The 20,073-nt window shown below is 34.2% G+C and overlaps 2 protein-coding genes across 5 annotated transcripts; one reads left to right on the forward strand and one right to left on the reverse strand.

Annotated features, from left to right (window-relative positions):
- Nucleotides 1-868: 868 nt before the first annotated feature.
- Nucleotides 869-7,784, reverse strand: LOC120267068 (nuclear pore complex protein NUP88). The gene is made up of 9 exons (XM_039274751.1): nucleotides 7,491-7,784; nucleotides 5,904-6,055; nucleotides 5,574-5,696; nucleotides 4,574-4,718; nucleotides 4,334-4,395; nucleotides 3,401-3,617; nucleotides 2,362-3,291; nucleotides 1,478-1,727; nucleotides 869-1,381 (listed from the first exon to the last, which is right to left on the reverse strand). Exons 1-9 carry the CDS (start codon nucleotides 7,749-7,751, stop codon nucleotides 1,122-1,124), a joined length of 2,400 nt encoding a protein of 799 aa, XP_039130685.1. The 5' UTR covers nucleotides 7,752-7,784; the 3' UTR covers nucleotides 869-1,121.
- Nucleotides 7,785-12,629: 4,845 nt separating this feature from the next.
- On the forward strand, nucleotides 12,630-19,567 carry LOC120266559 (protein tesmin/TSO1-like CXC 3). 4 transcript variants are annotated; one of them, XM_039274198.1, is made up of 12 exons: nucleotides 12,630-12,693; nucleotides 13,594-13,754; nucleotides 13,838-14,305; nucleotides 14,417-14,595; nucleotides 16,297-16,748; nucleotides 16,866-16,943; nucleotides 17,369-17,549; nucleotides 17,633-17,728; nucleotides 17,805-17,871; nucleotides 18,602-18,770; nucleotides 18,854-19,260; nucleotides 19,335-19,567. In XM_039274198.1, exons 3-11 carry the CDS (start codon nucleotides 14,260-14,262, stop codon nucleotides 19,257-19,259), a joined length of 1,674 nt encoding a protein of 557 aa, XP_039130132.1. In that variant the 5' UTR covers nucleotides 12,630-12,693; nucleotides 13,594-13,754; nucleotides 13,838-14,259; the 3' UTR covers nucleotide 19,260; nucleotides 19,335-19,567. The 4 variants fall into 4 exon arrangements, with proteins under 4 accessions (XP_039130132.1, XP_039130134.1, XP_039130135.1 ...); XM_039274200.1 differs by having other exon boundaries at nucleotides 14,429-14,595; XM_039274199.1 differs by having other exon boundaries at nucleotides 12,660-12,687.
- Nucleotides 19,568-20,073: the final 506 nt, after the last annotated feature.

Genomic DNA, 20,073 nt, shown 5'->3' on the forward strand with positions numbered 1-20,073 from the left:
AAATAATGATTTTGGGAAGATTAAAGTGATAATTAGGCTTAGTTCATGCACCCATTTCTTTTGTCATGATACACCTAAGCAAAGTTTCTCAAAAACATTTATGTGCTTCCAATAGACATTGGATTGACATTGAAATTGAAATTGAAATGACTTCCATTATTCCTTTCAAGTCCTCCCACTGAAAATATAAAGATACTACGCACCAAATCACATCCTGCGGAATTCAATGCTATCTGATTATAAGAATAAAAATTAGAGTGGAATCTTAAAAAGAACAACAAAATATAATATAATATAATATAATATAATATAATATAATATAATATCAATAGACCAGAGTTTCCATTAATGGAAAAGACTTGTTAATGGATGGCCCTAAGAAGATAAAGGTGTGAATAACGCTTGAGTTGATGAACAGTAAATGGTGATGCATTGCCAGTGATTATCACCAAACAAAAATTCCACTCACTTCTTTCTTTATTTATACTTTGTTTATCATAATCATGATTTATATAACCCACTTAACTTTGTATGAGATAAAGACTTGTCTAAATAAATATACTTGCATTATTTTCCATCTGATAAAAAATTTCTATTTATTTTTCCATTTCATCAACTATCACTCATCTCACAGCAATTATAATAACAATAACAATGATAATGTGTATATACAGTAAACTGATAAATAACTAAATAAAAAGAGATCAAAACTTTTGGCTTTCAAAACTTATCCGAATCAGATTAGAACATTGCATATCCAAAAATAAAAAATAAAAAAATCCACCTTGGTGGTTGGTGCCATCCATGGCCGGAATCTTTGTATGAATCATGTATTGTAACTGCAATTTAAAAAAGTGTTATATAATCATTTGAAGATTTGCAATTGATACAAATGCTTCATTTTCATTGTTGATATTGTTTCAGTACAAGACTACAACAAATCCAACCCTTTTACTGAGCACAAACCCTCATTGGTACTGATAACCATCAAAACTGCACCTGAAATCAAACTTCTTCCTTTCGGATGTGAATAATTGCAACCACCATTCTTTCCATCTAATTTACAACTTTTCTCATTTACTACTGACGTCGTAGTTTAACAATAATAACATGCTACATCACTATTTTCCTCGGCTTTCCAATTCAAGTTCGATGATCTTTACCTTGTCAGCGATCTCGTTGTTCATGATAGAAAGCTTTTCCAGTGATGATTTTAGCTGTGACAATTGACTATCTGATGCATAGTTCCTTCCGCTTCCGACTGTTCTTCTTGGTGCACTTGTTAAATTAACAGGTGAAGACTGAACACATCTTTTCAACCGCGCATTTAGAGCATCAATGGAGGATTGCAATGCATCCAGCTCCAGTTCAGCAAATCTATCTGCAATAAATAAAAGTGCAAAACCAGAACATAAAGAAAGATATGAGAGATTGATAGGTCAAAACTGGCAAGTTGAGAAAATACAGCCATACATACCAAGTTGGGACTGAAAATCCAGTTCTGCTTTTGATAGTGGCTTCTTGTTTGATCCAGGCAGCTTTTTGAAGCTCTGTAGACGCTGTTCTATGAATTCATACATATGAGAGGCCCGGCTAATCCGATCATTTATGCTTGTTTCTTTGCTTTCCAATGTTGAAAGTTTTTGCATCGCCTCATTTACATGATTTTGTTGGTCACTTATTATTGTCTTCAGATGATCCCCATGTTCCTTGAGCTCAACATAGACCTAGGCAAGAGACCAATTTCCGTTTCTTTTAAGAGTGTAAATTATTGTTAAATTCTAGGATCGGCTGATGATTTTTCTTTGCCAAGAAAAAAGAAAAAGCAAAAAAGAAATGATTTAGATGCACCACCAATCAGCATATATTTTAAAAATTGTTGTACTAGTGTGGACCAATAGTCATCACAACTCTATATCAGATGTAGTCATGTAACATTCCAAAATCTTAAAGAAAAGGGCAACTAAACCATTCTTGGTAGTTCCTCATCCATGTGAGGTAGAATGAAATGAAGAAGAGGAGAGGTTAAACCATGCATGCAGATGGGGAAGGCAACAACCAAAGCCGCAGAATAACCAAATGAAATCTTTTCCGATGGAAACTAGTTGAGAGATAATATGTAGAACAATATTCATAAACAGTAAAATGAAAATCCAAAGTAAAAGTAGACATCATAATCCAGCTTTGATAGGAAAGGATTAGCTCTACATGTGGGAGCATGAATATAAAAAGCAAGCATATAAACAATAAATCTAATTGTAGTAGCGATAAAAGAAACCTTGTCTAGTGCTTGTCATTCAACTAATCATTACTATTTGATGGAAAGCAACTAATTTAATACAAAAATGAGTTTTGTATTACCTTATGTGCATATTCCACATAGTTTTCATGTAAAAGTTTGATGTAGTGATGAAGAGTCGATCGACCTTCTATGGAATCAGCTGCGACAGACCTTAAAGATGGTGGAACAAGGATGACCTTCGGACCAGAAAGAAGCTCTTTGCTTATGATCTCTTTGGTGATATCCTCCTCAGAACCAACTGATTCTGCATGAGTATCAAAATGTAGGGGCAATCCATCATTGAATTTTTTTGTCTCTAGCATAATGCATTCATAAGAGGATGTAATTCCAACTATTTGTGAAAGTCCATCTGAATCATCAACAATAACAAAACCCCAGAGGATTGGAGCAGATGATTTTGTAAGGCATGCAGTCAAAATAGGACAAACTGAAGGCGCCTTGACAACCTTGTCAGCTTCAGGAGCAGCATATGAGAAAGGAAGAAAATAGAGGGTTATCAAATCTACACCCCCAGCATGCACACAATAGAATCGATCAGACACAAGGGGATCAGAGAATAAAGTAGGTGCACAACTGTCAAATGCATATTTTGGCAGCGCCAAATCAATGATAGCCAATCTCAGAAGAGGTGGATGGCCCAGCCAAATGGTATCTCCTGTATTGCTATTGCTAACACATGTTTCATCATTTGGTTGACAGAGATCCACTTTGGAGGGCACCCGCTTGGCTGGCTCACAAATCATGGCAACTGCAACTATACTACCACGAGGATCAACACGAAGATGGGGAGAAGAACCAACATTCCAGAGGGGTTGGATTTCATCAGCAAGCGCATCAATTTGTATATGCCCATCGCTCCATGCAATCACAAGAACCGAGTCTTTGCCAACAGAACTATACAGAAAACCTACTGCTTTGGCGATATCACCCAAACTTGATACTTTAGAAGTGTCATGATCAACACTATGACTAATACTTACAAGAGGCCCCTGTGCAATGAGGACACAGGATTATTCCCATATGTAGTGAAAAAAGGACCTTCCGCTGGAGGTGAGAAGAAAATAACCAGTATATATTTCAGAGGTTGAAAAAGCATACCTGTAATGAAAGAGATGCATCAGGTGGAGCATATGGCTGAGCTCTTGATACTGATACATTTGCTTCATCAATGGGTCGATTTGCTAAATCAGGAAAAGTAATTTCTAACCAAGAAATTGCCAAACTTGAGTTGCCAACAACTTTTGCATTCAATGATTTCAACCCAAATGAGCTAATATCTTTATAAATTTCCTCAAGAAATGCCAGACTACAGAAACTGCAACACAACAAGAGAGTCCAATGTTCAGTACAACATAATACCCTAGTCATGGGAATAAAAAATGCATGTTTCATTTTTAATTTATTCTTGTTTGAGTGTTTGAGTGTCAGGCTTCTCCTATACAACACTGATTACTCCATTTTCCTATCTACATTCTTTAAATGACAAAAATTCTGTTCACTGTGATAACTTAGTTGCATAATGAAAGAAAATTTCCACAAAACATGCTATAAAATAATATTTTAATGACTGCCCACCCCATATATTCCTTAAAATGGTCACCCAGGACAAATCAATTGCCCATTCAACAAGGCAGCTAACATGCTTAGTTCTTTTGGTAGCCAGGGTCAGAAACAGCAGTTGCTGAACCTGGACTTTTAGTTTAGATGTCCATCTTTCAGCCTTTATAAGGCCAAATGGCAGGTCAAACCTAGTCCTTAGGTCAAACAAAAGAGAGATTACACCTTTCAAAGGCTGAATACAAACATCTGAAAAAAAATAAAAAATTCACAATGCATTTCAGCTGTTGCTCTTGGCTCCAACATCCTAAAACTAAACCATATCCATTGGCCAGCTGAGTAGGCAGATTGACATGGCTAGCGAGGGACTATTTAAAGAATATGCTTAGAGCATAGCCATTTAAAGTATTTTTTTTTTAGAATTTTTTGAAAAATGAGCTAAACTGTTCATATTAAAGGGAGAGAAAAGAACACCTTCCAAATGGTACCACTGGACAAAGTACGTAAATTGAACCATCACTAAACAAGACAAAGACCTGCAGAAGCAATGAGAACAAGAACCTGTTGGTTAAGCTGAAGCTGCATAATGCAACACAAGAAGCATATGAATTCAAGTGATGAACAAATGAACTACACCATGAGATGTAAAACAACAATAAAAAGAAAGAATATGTGGCATATTAAAATAAACACTGAAAGGTAAATCATACGCACAGAAAATCTTTCCCACAAATGTTGACCTCCAAATGAGAATGCTACTGGACAGATTGAACCAACATTATGACATTTTCCAGGCTCGACTGCTTCCAGATAATATTCCTGCTCTGGTTGCTCAATGTTGGATAATAAATCAAACAATCTGCTCACAAAGTTTTAATGTCCAGCAATATCAAATTGTCTACTTTAACAAGAAAATTTACAGCACCACAAATAATCATTAGTCATATACTTCAAAACATATAAAGAAAAATAATCAATACCAAAAAAAAAATTATATGTGGGCTAAAAAGTTTTTGTTTTTTTTGTTTTTTTTTGTTTTTTTTTTTTGCGACAAGTGTTATATACATCAGAGGCGTACACATGGACTGTGAGTTAATCATCCAACCCGCATGCCCTCAGCTAGGGATAAGGAGTTTAGCCTGCGAATCTGCACCCACAATGGGCAGCCCATTACGACCAATACTTCCAACAAATCTTGAACTTGAGACTTATGGATGACTCACCCTCGACATGTAGCCAATAACCGCTAGGCTATATCTAGCCCTTGTTTTTCTAGGGCTATGAGCCCTAAAAAAGACTTACAATGATATTTTCAGTGGTTATTCGAAATATATTAATAGGAAATAATCTTTTTTCTTAACCATGGCGCATAGTTTTCCAATTGCTAGAAGTTTTTTACTAAAATCAATAACATTGTCCCTATAGTACTAAGGCCTTTCCAAATCATATTTGTCAAATAATAACCAGTAGGACATACAGAGCTAGAATATTAAACGTAACTCCAAACCATAACACCCGTATGCATCTACTCAACAAAATGACCATAAATTCAAACTCGAAAGAAAATTGAGGTGAAAAAGAAAAATACATAATATGATATTTGTAAAACAAACACATAGTAACATAGTTTTTCTTAAAAATAGCCAAAACTTTTACTTGGGGAGGGATTCAATATCTTCATAAGAAATGCATAACAATCTGAAGAGGGACACACCTGAAAACTGAATCAGAAGACAGAACACCCAAATGTGCACTGCTGTAAGGATGCCATGATGCTTGTAGAGTTTGCAAACCATTGTTGTGGCCAAAATAGATCTTAGAACCAACTAGAAGAGTCCTGTTGGTATATCACCATCAGCAAATATCAATGCAAAAATTTCAACAATTAAGAAAAAAAATTTGTTCAAAATTCCATGAACATTAAAAGCTAATCTAATTTATGACAAGGGATAATCATCTCGAAAATTATGTTATATATTGCACCAAACATTTTTCTGCAGCCGGGATAATTAGTCAAGACAAATTCTCAGAACATCTAGTATACCTGCAAACAATTGTGTCATTATCCGCATAACTTCTGTCATGCAAGTTCATAAAGCTCAATACATCAAGTCCACTCAAGAGCAAAAAGGACCCATCCACATTGAGAGCCAAATGATGGACATCTGATTTTAGTTGATTATCTGGCACCAGCTTCTGGAAAAACCATCAAACAGATTTTTTGAACAAAAAATTCCTAAAGAAAAAGGAAATAACACACTAGCGGGTGAAGGTCTTTACCAAACAAAAATCAAGAAAGTGCAAGAAGAGTAAAGAACAAACTCAAATAAATAAAAATGAGAAAACAAACAACTTAAAGTACCAGCAAGATAATAGAGTAGGTGACAATTTTACTCCTAGGCCTGACACATTTGAGGAATTGTCCACTCTATTCATGGTTTTGTCAAATAAAAAAACCCTCACATACTTAAGTGCAAGTCATACATATAAATGTAGTACATTTCTCTAACTGTATGGGTAACTACTTTTCGTCATTCCCCTTTACACAATCCTAAACCTAATCAAAATCAAGGCCAAGGAACCATTAGGTTTAGTTTGCTTCGTCCTCAAAGCAACTCACACCACCCAATAGAAGTTGCCAAATTTTCCCAATCTAATAGATGGGATCAAGTTCTAATTTTATTTGTAACAACACAACCTAACCTATTCACTGTGGTCCATTCCAAATGAGGTCTTACAATTTTGTCTAATAAAGATGCTTCTTATAGGGAAAAAGCATGAAGCCCGGTATAGAATAAGTCAAAATAGATCATTACGCATCTACTTCTCCTATGTTGCTCCCAATAATACTTCACGCCTCAATTCCATAAACCAAGAATATGAGAAGTAATAAAACAAATTGAAGACAAGACATTTTGTTAAAAATATAGGCATTTCATTTCTTTCTAAAAACACTATGTTTTACCTCTCTCAACCAAGCCTTTTCTCTGAAGTATCAAGTCTAGATTAGTAACAAGTCCTACTACTTTCCCCAACAATAGATAGATGACCAATGAGAACGTTATCAAAGACAAGGTGCAGTTGATGTCCTACTTAAACAGATGTACGAATACTTCAATACCACCAATTCACTTTCTCGGTTGTTATAAGTGACCTAGGGCTGGACAACATAATTTCTTACTCACAAAAGCAATCTTCCTAGAGTCAACAGCATTAATACGAAGAGAAATTCAAATTGGCAATTAAATTTTCACAACAACGCTGCCTGTTTCGAGAATGCAAGCCTATGAATCTCATCCAAAACTCGTTCTCCAAATTAAAATGAGGACTACAAGCATCAACCATCACCAATCTTAACTCTGAACCGAAAATGCAGTGATTTCCGGGCTTGAAATCAAGCTTATTCAAGCCCAACCCTCAAGTACCCCCCGGAGCAACCGCCTATATACTCTCTTCATCTCACCACCACACCACCCTGTCCAAATTCCAATCTAAAATTCCTCTCCTTCATCTCTACCACAACTATCTCCGGAAACAAAAAAAAAATGCACTTTTTGGAACAAAACATAGTCACAAACCCTAAAAACTACAAAGTTTCACTTGAGAACAAATGACGGAAAAGAGCGATGACCTCAGAGGGGAACGCGGCCTCAACGATGGCGGGATCATCGGAGGAAAACCGTAGTGAGAGGCGGTGGACGCAGCGGGCGACAGGGTCCCAGAGATAAAACAGCGAGGATGAGGCGTGCCAAGCCGCAAGGTTCTTGCTCTTCGCCCGCACGTTGGAGCTGTCATCCTTCTCACTATCGTCTTCGGCGAGGTGCCGGCTGAACGCCGGGTGCTTTGGGAGAGGCATCCATTCGATGGTTTCTCTTCGCCGGCGAGGCTCCATCGAGCTCGAAGCGGTGGCACTGCCCTTCCGAACGGGGAAAGGGACTATGAGACTGCGATAACGGGTCGGATCCTATTTGGAAGATCCGAAGTTCGAAACACCAAGCGGCGTTCATGAACGGCCCGGATCGGCTTGGCTCGGCTCGGCTCGGCTTTTTTTTTATTTAGTGATTTAAGTATAAACCTAAGTATATTTATACCTTAAGAAAATTCTAAAAATGATTCAATTAATTTGAAATTAATATTTTACTTGATTTTTTATGGGTTAATTATACGTTATGGTGTGATCTAGATAAACTGATCCAAATATATTTATATTTATTTTTTTATTATAACAATTTATGTATGTTCACACCCATAGTTCAATTATAGAAAGAAAAAAAATAACCATAGTTTTTATCATAACCATAATTTTTTTTTGTTTTATGTTTAATTATTGATAAAAAAAAAAAGACAGATGGAGAAATATTAAAACTTTAGTAATACCATTTTAGTCCACTATAACTATAATAAAAAAGTAATATATATTATTTTTTTCAATGTCATTTAGAAATTTTGATCATTTCAGTAAATAGTTTTGAGTTTGAATAAAAAAAACACATGTTGTGAGATATCCATCGAGACTCTTAATATCTCACTATTAATTAGTTTAGAGCACAAGCTCATGGGAAACCAAGGGATCAAAAACTTGAAAAAAAATAATTAAAAAAAAAAATCACAAAAAGCCTAATGCCAACTTGGAATGAAATGGGCCTTGGCAACCCAAGAAAAGCTTGCCCTTGATATATGTATAGGTTTTTTTTTTCTTTGTTTACTTTCCATCAATATAAAGTTCGTTAAAATCCCCCAAGTCTTGAAGGTGTTGGAAATATATTTTAGTGCATGTTGGATGGATTCCTCTCATTAATTTGATTTTGACCACATTGAAGATGAAAGCAAAAGTACATATGTATATATATTTTTAATAATAAATAAATAAATCTTTAAGTTAACGTCTAACACACTTTCATTTTAAATTATTGAAATAAACATACGAGTTCAAATTTAAATAGAATTAATTTCTCATTATAGTATTCGAAGTTAGTGTCATTAACCACCCGTATTAGGTAGTTTTTGGTATGGACTAAAATATATCACTCATTAAAAAAAATAATTAAAATGTTCTGTAAGACTAAAACATCAATGTGCGAGTTGATTGGCATATAGTATCATTCTTTTTAATTAATCATAGTTATTTATCCCATGCAACCTTTGGTCAAACTTAACAATATTGAAATTAAAAAAAAAAGTCAATGGTCAAGAAACAATTCAAGGAAGTAGTCCCGGTATGAGGAAAAAAAGAGCAACAAGTATGCATGTACGATAGAAAAGAAAATGCAGGCCATCATTACATGTGTTTGTTGAAGTGACTGACAGTGAGAAAGAAATCATTAGATCCAATCAGACTCATTCAGTAGTTAAACTACCTCAAATTAAGACTTCAAAGTACACACATTCAACCTTCTCTCTCTCTATATCTCTCTCTATATATATTTATATTTATATTTATATTTATATTTAAGAAAGAAAGAGATATAAAGGACTGCCACACTTAATGAACGGAATTGAAAGCTAGAGAGTCTTCTCATTGCTTTACATGAAGTACACCAGACATAAATATGTTATATTATATATATGAAATGTATATGGTTTATATGCGCTTGTGATTAATTTATGAATGTTAAACAAATCTAACAAACCAAACTTTAATTTGATATCATGTTGCATGCTTATATATAATAAAAAAATATATATTATTTTAAAATATTATTTTTTATAAATTAATACAGATAATCTAAAAAAATACTTTTAGAAAAATATTCATAAAAATTTATACTTTGGCTCCTTAATATTATACAAATTGATATATATATATATATATAGCATAAAAATCTATTATTTGACCACTTATTTTTTTAATAAATCAGTATGTAGTCTAAAAAAATTATAGTTTAAGAAAAATAAAATATTTACATTTTTTTAAAAATTATTGTTTAGCTAGTAGGTTTTTATAAATTAATATTATATATAATATAAAAAATATTTTAAAATACTATTTGTGAAAAAATCTATTATTTACTTTTTTTATTTTTTTCATTTTACTTGTCTTCGAACAAAGAAATAAAATCATACAATTAAACTCAAAAACTTAAGTTAATAGGATAAAAAATCCAAACTTATTATTTTTTTCTCGTATATTTTTTTTTAAGTACACGGAAAAGTAAACAAGTCGTATTATATGTAATATATGAATGTATATGGTTGGTAATTAATTTTTGAAAGTGAATGTAAATGAGTTCACGTGAATATTGAAGAAGGAGACTAAGAAGAAGGGGGAGGGAGCAAGCGCATGGGGCCGGTGGAATAATGTGAGACAGAAGAAGTGGGGATGGGGTGGTGGAGCATGCATGATGAAGACACAATCATAAAGGTGCTATTGTCCCAAGTCCAAGAGATAGGACCACCCCTCCACTCACTTACTACTTTCCCACCGGACCGGGAACAAGAACACTGCATGCATGCCATGCATCTCATCTACTCACTCTCGGTGATCTTAATAAACTTCTTTCTCCACTCCCCCTCTCTTTTATCTTCTTCTTTCTTTCACTTTTCTTTTTCTTATATAGTCATTTAGTTTTTTTTCTTCATGTATTTTGAATCCCGTTTTTATTATTATATTCATTTAAAAAATGTATAGTGCATTTTATGGATGTTGTATTTTTATTTATTTTTATTCATGTAAGTTTTTTTTTTATAAAGCGGGCTAGAGTCATTCACTTCAACCGTTGTTCAAGAGAGAAAAAAATTACTATATTTCTATTGCAGAGCTAGTTTATATAAGTGATTTTTAGTTATATATATTGCATCAAGACATTATTTACAATTATTTATTGTGAGAGAATTGAAACCTTATCATATTACTTGAGAGATGTATGAATAGTTGTGCAACTTTGTTCATGTTAATATTTAATGGATTATTTTTAAAAATATATATTTTATGTTTATTTTAAAAATAATTAATAAAAATTAATACTAACAAGTCACGTGATACGCATAAAAATAAAATAAAAAAAAATCAATAGATAAGTTATATTGAACATTTTAAAAGTTAAAAAAATAAATATAAATACTAGAGTATAAAAGTAAAAAAAAATAATAATTCTATCCCTCTAAAATTATAAATATTTAGTAATATGATAATTACAAATCATAATTATATAATTATATTTTGGCTAATCTATGCATTGAAGTTGAGTTTCGCTTTAATTAAATATAATACATCATCTTCTTTTCTTTTCTTTTATTTTTTTATCATCATTCTTTTCCCAAAAATTATTATTACCCTCATCTTTAATACAACTAGAAAAAGAAATTTCTAACAATTTTAAAGCAATGAAATTATCGAAATCTATGCTGATCCAGTGTGGAACAACATATTTATGCTTTATTTATTTATTTACTTATTGGACAATAATGGGTCCCCAAGATAGCCGTGACCCCAAAATGTGTTTATGAACCAATCTGTCTAACCAAGTAACCAATATTGTCTTCATGTAGGACCTACTTGCTAATGAATTGCATAACATAAAAAAAAGGTACTTTAACTTATTTCCACTTTTTAAAATTTATATTTTCATAGAATAAGAGTCCATAATTTTGTCATGTTGCTTCATAGGTCAAACATGTACTTTATTTTTTAAAGTTTGATTATTTAGTGGGGTTCGTTAGAGGGCCATGCACATTTACCATGAAAAGTGGGCAATTATATTTGACCATATATATATATATATATATATATTTTTTTAATAAAAATAAATAAATCACTGTATTTTAGGAGTTAAAAGACTTAAAAAAAACAATTAAAATACAATTACTAACATTGTATCATAGTTGGAAAATATTAAAATAGATTCTTGACCTATTAGCATTGAATTCTCAAACAAAGTGCCAAAAATTAAACTCCAAATTTCATATAAGGTGAGAGCATATGTTATTATTGAGCTTACTTCATGCTTTGTGTATATTCACGCACTATGTATATCTTTAACTTATCTTAAATGAAGAGGAAGCGGACCCTTAATATTTGAATTAGTCAATAATTTTTAATCACTTGTTTATAAAATCATATAAAAAAATCTTAATTTCTATACAATCTTACCAAAAATAACAAAAAAATTACATAATCCTTTGTATTAGATCTAACATAATGCCCTAATTAAATCAAATGAATCCAATTGGCTAAATAAGTAAAAATTAGCACGTATTTAATTAGGGGTAATTAATGCAGCTAATCACTAATTTGGGAATGTTTAACAAATTTCAATGGCTGCCACCTGGCTTACACCATAATTAACAAAAAAAACAATTAAAAAGACTCCTAAAACGGTCTCAAAAACCGACCACATAAACTCTTTTCCCACGGTCCCAAAATCAGGGTCAACTCACAAGTCTTTTTGTTTCATGAGAAGAAAAGGAACGGAACGGAACTCCACACCCCGCGCCAACTCCACAGCGCCGTATCTTAACCTCACTGTAAATCACCGGATCCCGCCACTTTTATCGATGGAAAAGGAACTACCTCCGTGTTAGAGTAACCGCAGGTGAACATACCTCCCGTTTCCTCGAGGGCGGTGACTGGAACGATGACCAAAGATATAAAACAACCTACTCTTTGGTCTTTCTTTACTCCACTTTGTCTGAATAATTAAATATTTAGGAAAAAAAGTTAAGAAAAAAAAAAGAAGGTTTTTCCCGCCCTTGAACGTTCTTGAAATCCAAGCAAGCAAGAAGAGAGGAGGAGGAGAGGAAAGGGAGGATGTGAGAGAGGGTTTGGGGGATTCGGGGATTCGGGGATGAACACACCGGAGAGGAGCAAGGTCGGAACGCCGACGTCAAAGGTCGAGGTGATTTCGCTGGCTTATTTGTTGGATTTTGGTTTTTGTTTATTTGATTTTAGTGGGGATGTTTTGTTGTAGCGTTTTGTTGGACGTTTTGGTTGAAGTTGTGGGTTTTTGGTAGAAAGGTGAAAATTTTGTGACAATGTAGACAATGTGAGTGTTGTTTGGTGTTGGTGTTAGTTTGGGGATGCTGTAAATTTTTCTGCCTCTGAAAATTGATGTTTTTGTTGTGGATTTCATGTTTTTGTTGTCTTTGTTTTGGTTCTAGATGAGATTTTCATGTTCATATCTTTGTTTAATTGTTTAGTTCTAGTCTTATGCATGTAATGCTTGCCTTGTCAATTATCTCAGTGTTATTTCTTTTTCTTAGGGCTTTGATTTGTGCCAGCAAGAGTTTCTTTATGGTTCTTTACTCTCTGTTTTTATTTTTTAATTTAATTTAATTTTTACTTCGATGTTTTAACTTTTATTACATTCTACATTCAAAAGCGGATTTTGATGTTTAGCTGGCATTTTATCATTTCCATTTTCTCTTGTCTTGTACTTTTGCTGGATACACATCCTGTGGTTGGTTTTGACTTTTACCGCGCTCCTGGATTGTCCTTTCCATTATGTGTAAATTTCTGTCGTGTTTCTTGTTATTTTGTTAGTGAGAACCCTTGAGTTTTGATTTTTTTTTTCAATTTGATGCATTCTGACATCCTATTGTCACTTTTCAAGGAGTAGTCTATGTAAAGTGTGAACCTGTTTGTTCCAAGTGATGGCATATTGTGTAACTATGTGCATTACTGGCATATTGTGTGACTATGTGCATTACGAAGCTTTTGTTATGTTTTAATGCCAAAAGTTTATTGGAGCCAGTGATTTTTAGGTGCTCCTTGTCTTACAATTCATTTTTTAACGCAGGATTCTCCGGTCTTCAGCTTCATCAATAGTTTGTCTCCTATCCAGCCAGTTAAATCTACACATTCTGCACAAGCATATCATACTTTAAGTTTTGCATCTATATCTTCAGTCTTTACATCCCCACATGCGAATCTACAAAGAGAAGCTAGGATTCCAATACGGTAAATATAAGATTTTGATCAACTTACTGGTGACATTTTCATTGCTTAAATGTTTCCCATAATAATTTTCCCCCTCTGTGTAGGGATTCCGTTTCAGATTTGCCAAAGCATGAGACTTCTTCTGATAATGGGGCTGGAAATAATCATTGTGTGGGGCCATCTAATGTGGTGAAACCATCTATTTCTGCCGGAACACGCTCTCTCAGTGAAAGCAGCTGTTGACAATTCTGTAGAATGTTCAAATTCATCTTGTGATTTACCACAACCTTTGCCTTATGATTGCCACAGTCCTCACCACAATGCCACACCTTGCCATGTCATAAAATCTGTTTTGAAGTCGGTTTTGGATAATACACCAGATGAACTGGTTGAATATGATGAAGATTGCCTGGGCAAGACAGAGATTTTATTTTCAACTGAAACTGAACTTCAGGATGAGCAGACTGAGGCAAAAGTTGTAGATCATAACTGGGATGACTTGATTTCTAATGATGCTGACAATCTCATGATATTTGACTCCTCTACTGAATTAGAGGCCTGTGAAGTTCCAGGTGAGAAATTTCATCATGATGATGAGGATGTTAAGCCTTTTATTCCATCATACATCCAAATGAATGTTGTTGGTTTGAAAAAGACGGACCCTGATGCTTCTCTTGTTCCAGACATCTGTGAAGCAAAAAATGTCCCTCGTGTAGAACAGACTGAAGGGGTCAGAGACCAAGATGAAACAGGACATAGGTGTCGAGTTTTCTCAGAGAATTGTGAGAATCAGGCTTTTATAAAAGACAGAAATCAAGAAATGGGACATGGCTCCACTTCTGGCATTTCAATCGCCTGCAAGGTAAACAATAATGAAAGGATAGACTGGATGATGGTTTTAATAGATTTTATTCTTTAAAGTTCTAGCTATTTAGGTGTCTATGACTCTATAAGCACTCAAATTCACAGTTAATGTTATTGTATTAAATTTTCCTTGACACTCATCTTATTTCTGATTCATGAATTGTCATATGACTCGAGTATCTTGTTAGTTCCTGTCATGCTTTTAGCATTTGTAATTAAATTCAATCATTTTAATTGATTCATTTGGTGCTATGTTGTTGATATAATGACAGAGTATACTCCATATTTTAAAATCTTATGTTTCTACTTTCTACTGGTGGTTTCTTCTTGTAAAGAGTGTTAATATCCCAACTGTAGGGTGGATTTTTGTTTTATTTCTATTTGACATCATGACTTATTTTTTAAAATATACCTCAAGTTTTTCTAAGACATATTTATTGAGACATGTCAATAACCTGTTGTCAGATTTTTATTTGTTTGTTCAATTGATTAAGATGCCACACTTTTTCACTCCAGTTCATCTGCATCATTTCATTGATGAGCTATTTTATGCTGGACTTCTGTAGAGGAATTATTTGAATTTTTAGTGGCTGTAAGGAAATGAAACATGTGTATTGTTGCCATTCATGTTACACCTGTTCTGTGTCTTGACATAGCATATTTTCTAAGATTTTTCCCTTCAAATTTCTTTCGGGTTGTTACAATTATCCTTCCATGTTTGGTTGTTAGGAAATGCAAAATTTATCCCTCCTCACCACTGCTTGCCTGAGAGATTATAGCATGATTCTTTGGGCAGACTATCATATTTCAAATTTCATTAGGTTAACTACTTTCATAAGCTTAACAGCTGATAGGTTTGTGTTGTTTATAATCATAAATAAACGGAAATGGCATGTATGCCACCATAATGCAGTTTATTGCTAAATTGATCATTTCTGGGCCAAATTTGCACTTTACAAATGAAATGGTAATCAGTGGTCTTCATAAAGATGTTTAAAGTTATCTTCCTTCTAACTATGACTACTTAGTCAACTGTAAAACATCCCCAACCCTAAGGTCGGGGCTATAAAGGCTGTAGATGAGATCATTCAAAATTTCAAAGAAAGAATTTGGATACTTGGCTTTTAAAGATAAGATGCACTGCACTTTTATAATGAATGAACCCATTATTGACCCTTATGCCTCTTGAAGAAAAACTTTAATTATTTCTATAATCACTTTTTCCACTTAACAGCATAGATATTTCTTTAAGTTTTACCTTGAATGACCGAGCTTAGAATTTTAGTCCTTCTCATGTAGGACTTGACACCTGAAGTTTGAACTTGGCAATTGAAGCTGCTGGCTTTGTCAAGTTGAAAAAAAAAAACTGGTGCTGGAAGCACTGAAAGTTCTTCTCAAAGTGAAACTCCCTTGTAGTTATTCTATTTTGTTGTATTTTTCCTTATCATACTACCTGTTTTGGTCATTATGAACTACTTGGAAGTAGGCATTCTGATAAATGTAAAAAACTATAGTAAATAATAGATGCTATAATAAACAAGAAACATGCTTCAGTAGACATAGAAACTATACAATGAAGGAAAAAAGACTCACGGCAATGATAAAAAAAACTACAATAAATGGAAACTCCTTGCAGTAAGTGGGCCTGTCTGAGAATTTAGGAAATGATGCTCTACCCTTTTGGTCTACCTTTTTGTAGATTGAATCTCAGCTACAGCGTGGCATGCGAAGGCGCTGTCTAAACTTTGAGGGAGTTCCTGAAATGGGCTTGCAAAATGACTCTACTGCTTCTCATTCAAATGGAGCTCATCCTACCAGCAATATATTACCAGTCCCTTTCAAGGCTGGAAATCCTTCAACATGCATAGTGCCTGGTATTGGCTTACATTTGAATACTCTTGGATTGAAGGATAGATTTCTCAGCCGAGAAACACTGGTTTCTGGACAAAGGTTAATAAGTATGCCAAGCCCCATTTGTCCATTTCATTCAACAACTGGACTCGAGCCTCACGATAAGTCCTTGTCTGTTGATAAGGATCTAGTTACTGGGAGTGGGATTCATAACCTTAGTATAATGCATGATGATGTTTCACAGTCGTCTGCTCTCATTAGTGGCAAAGACTTGCATCAAAGCAGCCCTAAAAAGAAAAGGTACACACTTTCTGCAGCTTAGTTTATTCTTGCCAATGAGTTTATTTGATTGATGCTGTCAATCTGTTGATATGCAACATGCAAATCCTACCCAGAACTCATTGTCATCATTTATAGGCGCAAGTTGGAAATTGGTGCTGAAAATAGAGAAGGCTGCAAGCGCTGCAACTGTAAGAAGTCAAAATGCTTGAAGCTGTAAGTTTCTTTTGGGAATACTAAATTTGTGTGGTTTCTGTGAGCATAATGTACCTTCACCTTCTATTTGTTTATGAGACCTTTACTGCCCTTGCCATGCATCCTCAGTGTCTAGGAAATCAATCACCATTCAACTGTCTTCTGTTTTGAACTCTGTTTCTCAAGTTATGCAATTTTGAGCTATGCTCCAATTGCATAAGTCAACTTTGTTTCACACTATATCGGTGTCAATATGTGTGGGATGTCTGCATTTTTCAGTGCTTTTTTCTTTAGTTTCTCTCTATTGTTTGACATAATCTTTGACTTATGCTTCTTTAATTTCCTCTACAATCAAATGTATGTCTGCACAATATTTACATTCTTATCAGCGTGAACTTTTTGATCAAGCAAATATGACATTCTTCAATTGTCGCTATCTTAATCAGTTATTGTGAGTGCTTTGCTGCTGGTGTCTTCTGTGCCGAGCCATGCTCTTGTCAATCATGTTTCAACAAGCCTATTCATCAAGAAACAGTTCTCAATACCCGCAAGCAGATAGAATCTCGCAATCCATTAGCATTTGCTCCAAAAGTAATAAGGCCATCCGACCCTGATCAGGAAATAGGGGTAAGTAAGAATTCAAGATGAATTCTATCTTGGCTGATGCAATGTAATTTTGGCATCATATTACTTTTCCTGTTCATTTGCAGGAGGAATTGAACAAGACTCCAGCCTCTGCACGCCATAAAAGAGGTTGCAATTGTAAGAAGTCAAGCTGCTTAAAGAAATACTGCGAATGCTATCAGGTTTTGCAGCTTTTCTCTTCTAGGATAATCACTGAGTTTGCAGTATCTGAATTGGACTGGTGGTTTTCTTTTAAAGGGTGGTGTTGGATGCTCAGTTAGTTGCAGATGTGAAGGTTGTAAGAATGCATTTGGAAGAAAGGATGGTGAGATTTATTTTTGGTTATCTCCCTTATAATTGCATTTTTAAAAGCTTATGCATAAACCTTTATTATTGCTAGGCATTTGTGGTAAGGTATTGATAATGATGAAATGGTGGGTTCTTTTAATATGGGTTTTTTCAGATTGAGGCTGTGCCAATGGTCTCCTTGTCTGACTACAGCTGTCTGTTTGATACCCCCACAATTTTAAATGCTACAAAAATTAATAGTTTTCCGAAAAAAAAAACTTTAGCTGAATTTGACCTCTGAGTGCATATTATTACTGATTTTTGACTATATATGCACAACATGCTTTGTTCCTTGGCTATTTAACTGAGATTAGAAGAACCATTATTCATTTATTTATATCATGGTAATTTATTTAGCCATCGTTCCAACTTGATATATGATCATGATGCACGCTAATTTTGAATCATAAAACTGATTTGATTCAAATTTTTGGTTAAAAATGAGAGTATTTATATTTCATAGAAGCCACATAAGAACGTTCAGGATTGTGAATTCTGAATTATCTTTAGGCAGAATTCTTGTTATTCACTCACATCCTTTCTCCATTGCTTCCCATTCTGTGTAGCTGCTATTTTTTTCTCGCTCCTACTCTCTGAGTTTATGTTTTTGTTGTGCATGTTTCTAATCTTAAACTTGTTTGACATATGTCAACCTTTTGTTTGCAATATTTTAGTTGGTTCCCATTTAGTGTTCTATTCTTTGGCAGGGTCTCTGCCAATAGAAGATGAAGAATTCGAGCAGGAAGAAGAACAAAAGGATGCTAACCTAAATGTGAGTGATGGACTAGATGCTGGCGAACAAAGTGCAGATCCTACAAATGATGAGCTTCAGTACCCAGAGAGTGTCTTGCAGTTAACTCCTTTTCAGGTTATAAGGTCAAGTACTTCATGCACACAGTGGCAAGAGTTAATTATGTCATCTAATTTTGAGTGGTAATTGATAATTTTTTTTTCCTTAGGCCATCTATGGACTTGGCGATACTTTCAAGTGGCCAGACCCCACTATCCTCATCCCTCACAACTGTAACTTCTGCTAGCTTTAATTCATTTGCAACCCTGAGAAGATTTGAAATGCCACTTTCTCAATGCAAACTCGGAAAGCTTGCCAGGGTTGATTCAGAGGATGAGACTCCTGCAATTTTAAAAGGCAATGTATCACCAATCAACAGTGTGAAAGCCACATCACCTAATCAGAAGAGAGTATCACCTCCACAGTTTGGTACTCGGTTGTCTCCGAATCATAAAGGAGGAAGGAAGTTGATACTAAAATCAATTCCTTCATTCCCTTCTTTGAACAATGATTTGTCCCATGAAATCTCGGCGAATTATTATGATAGTTCTCTCGATATGCCTTCTCAGAGTTGAGGTAGGCCACTTATTTCATCACTTTTGTTCCAACTCAAAATTGTTTTCTTTCTAACCTGTTACTTCTGTAATTAGATTGCAATGAAGTAGAGTATCTTCATCAAGATTTCTCAATGCAAAGGACAACCTATTGAAGTTGCTTTCGTCTCTCTGGGGGTTCTCTACTAATCTGAGGTATCTTCCTAAGGAGTCCAAGCTCTGCATTTGTATCTATTTTATTTTATCTTTTTTACCTAGTGTCTTCCTAAAAATGTACTTTTTCACATTAGAAGTAAAATAATGAAGATTTTGCGTTTTTTTAGTTAATAGATTTGTTTGCAATACGGATCTCTAAAATAGACTAACATGCATCAAGGGCCATATTAAACAATCTAATAGATACGAACATATTTAGTCTGGGCCTCTTGGGTTGAATCGAGTGCAAACAGTTGTGTATTTAATTACATAAAGCATGAGTAAGTTCATTGGAGTTAGTACTGCACTTGGGCAATAGAGCTTGGAATCTAAGTTATTACATTTTCGACAGCTATAAGTTTGAAAAGGATGTTTAACAATCATAATGCTTGATATTATTTCTACTTTAGAATTATTTCAAAGTTTTCAATGCAGACCTTCCTGTAGTTTATTTGTAAATACAAGATAGTATACCTTCACACATTAATGATTGTTGTTAAGCAGTAAAATTATGTCTGCTTTGAAGTATTGATAAGTTCTTTGCAATCAAATGCTCTTTTCATCTGATATAATGGCTTGATATTGAGAAATCTTTCTATCAGTGACTTCTTTACATGCACATTTTCATTTCTGAAGCCAT

Source organism: Dioscorea cayenensis, chromosome 8, assembly GCF_009730915.1.
Source record: "Dioscorea cayenensis subsp. rotundata cultivar TDr96_F1 chromosome 8, TDr96_F1_v2_PseudoChromosome.rev07_lg8_w22 25.fasta, whole genome shotgun sequence".
Lineage (NCBI taxonomy): Eukaryota > Viridiplantae > Streptophyta > Magnoliopsida > Dioscoreales > Dioscoreaceae > Dioscorea > Dioscorea cayenensis.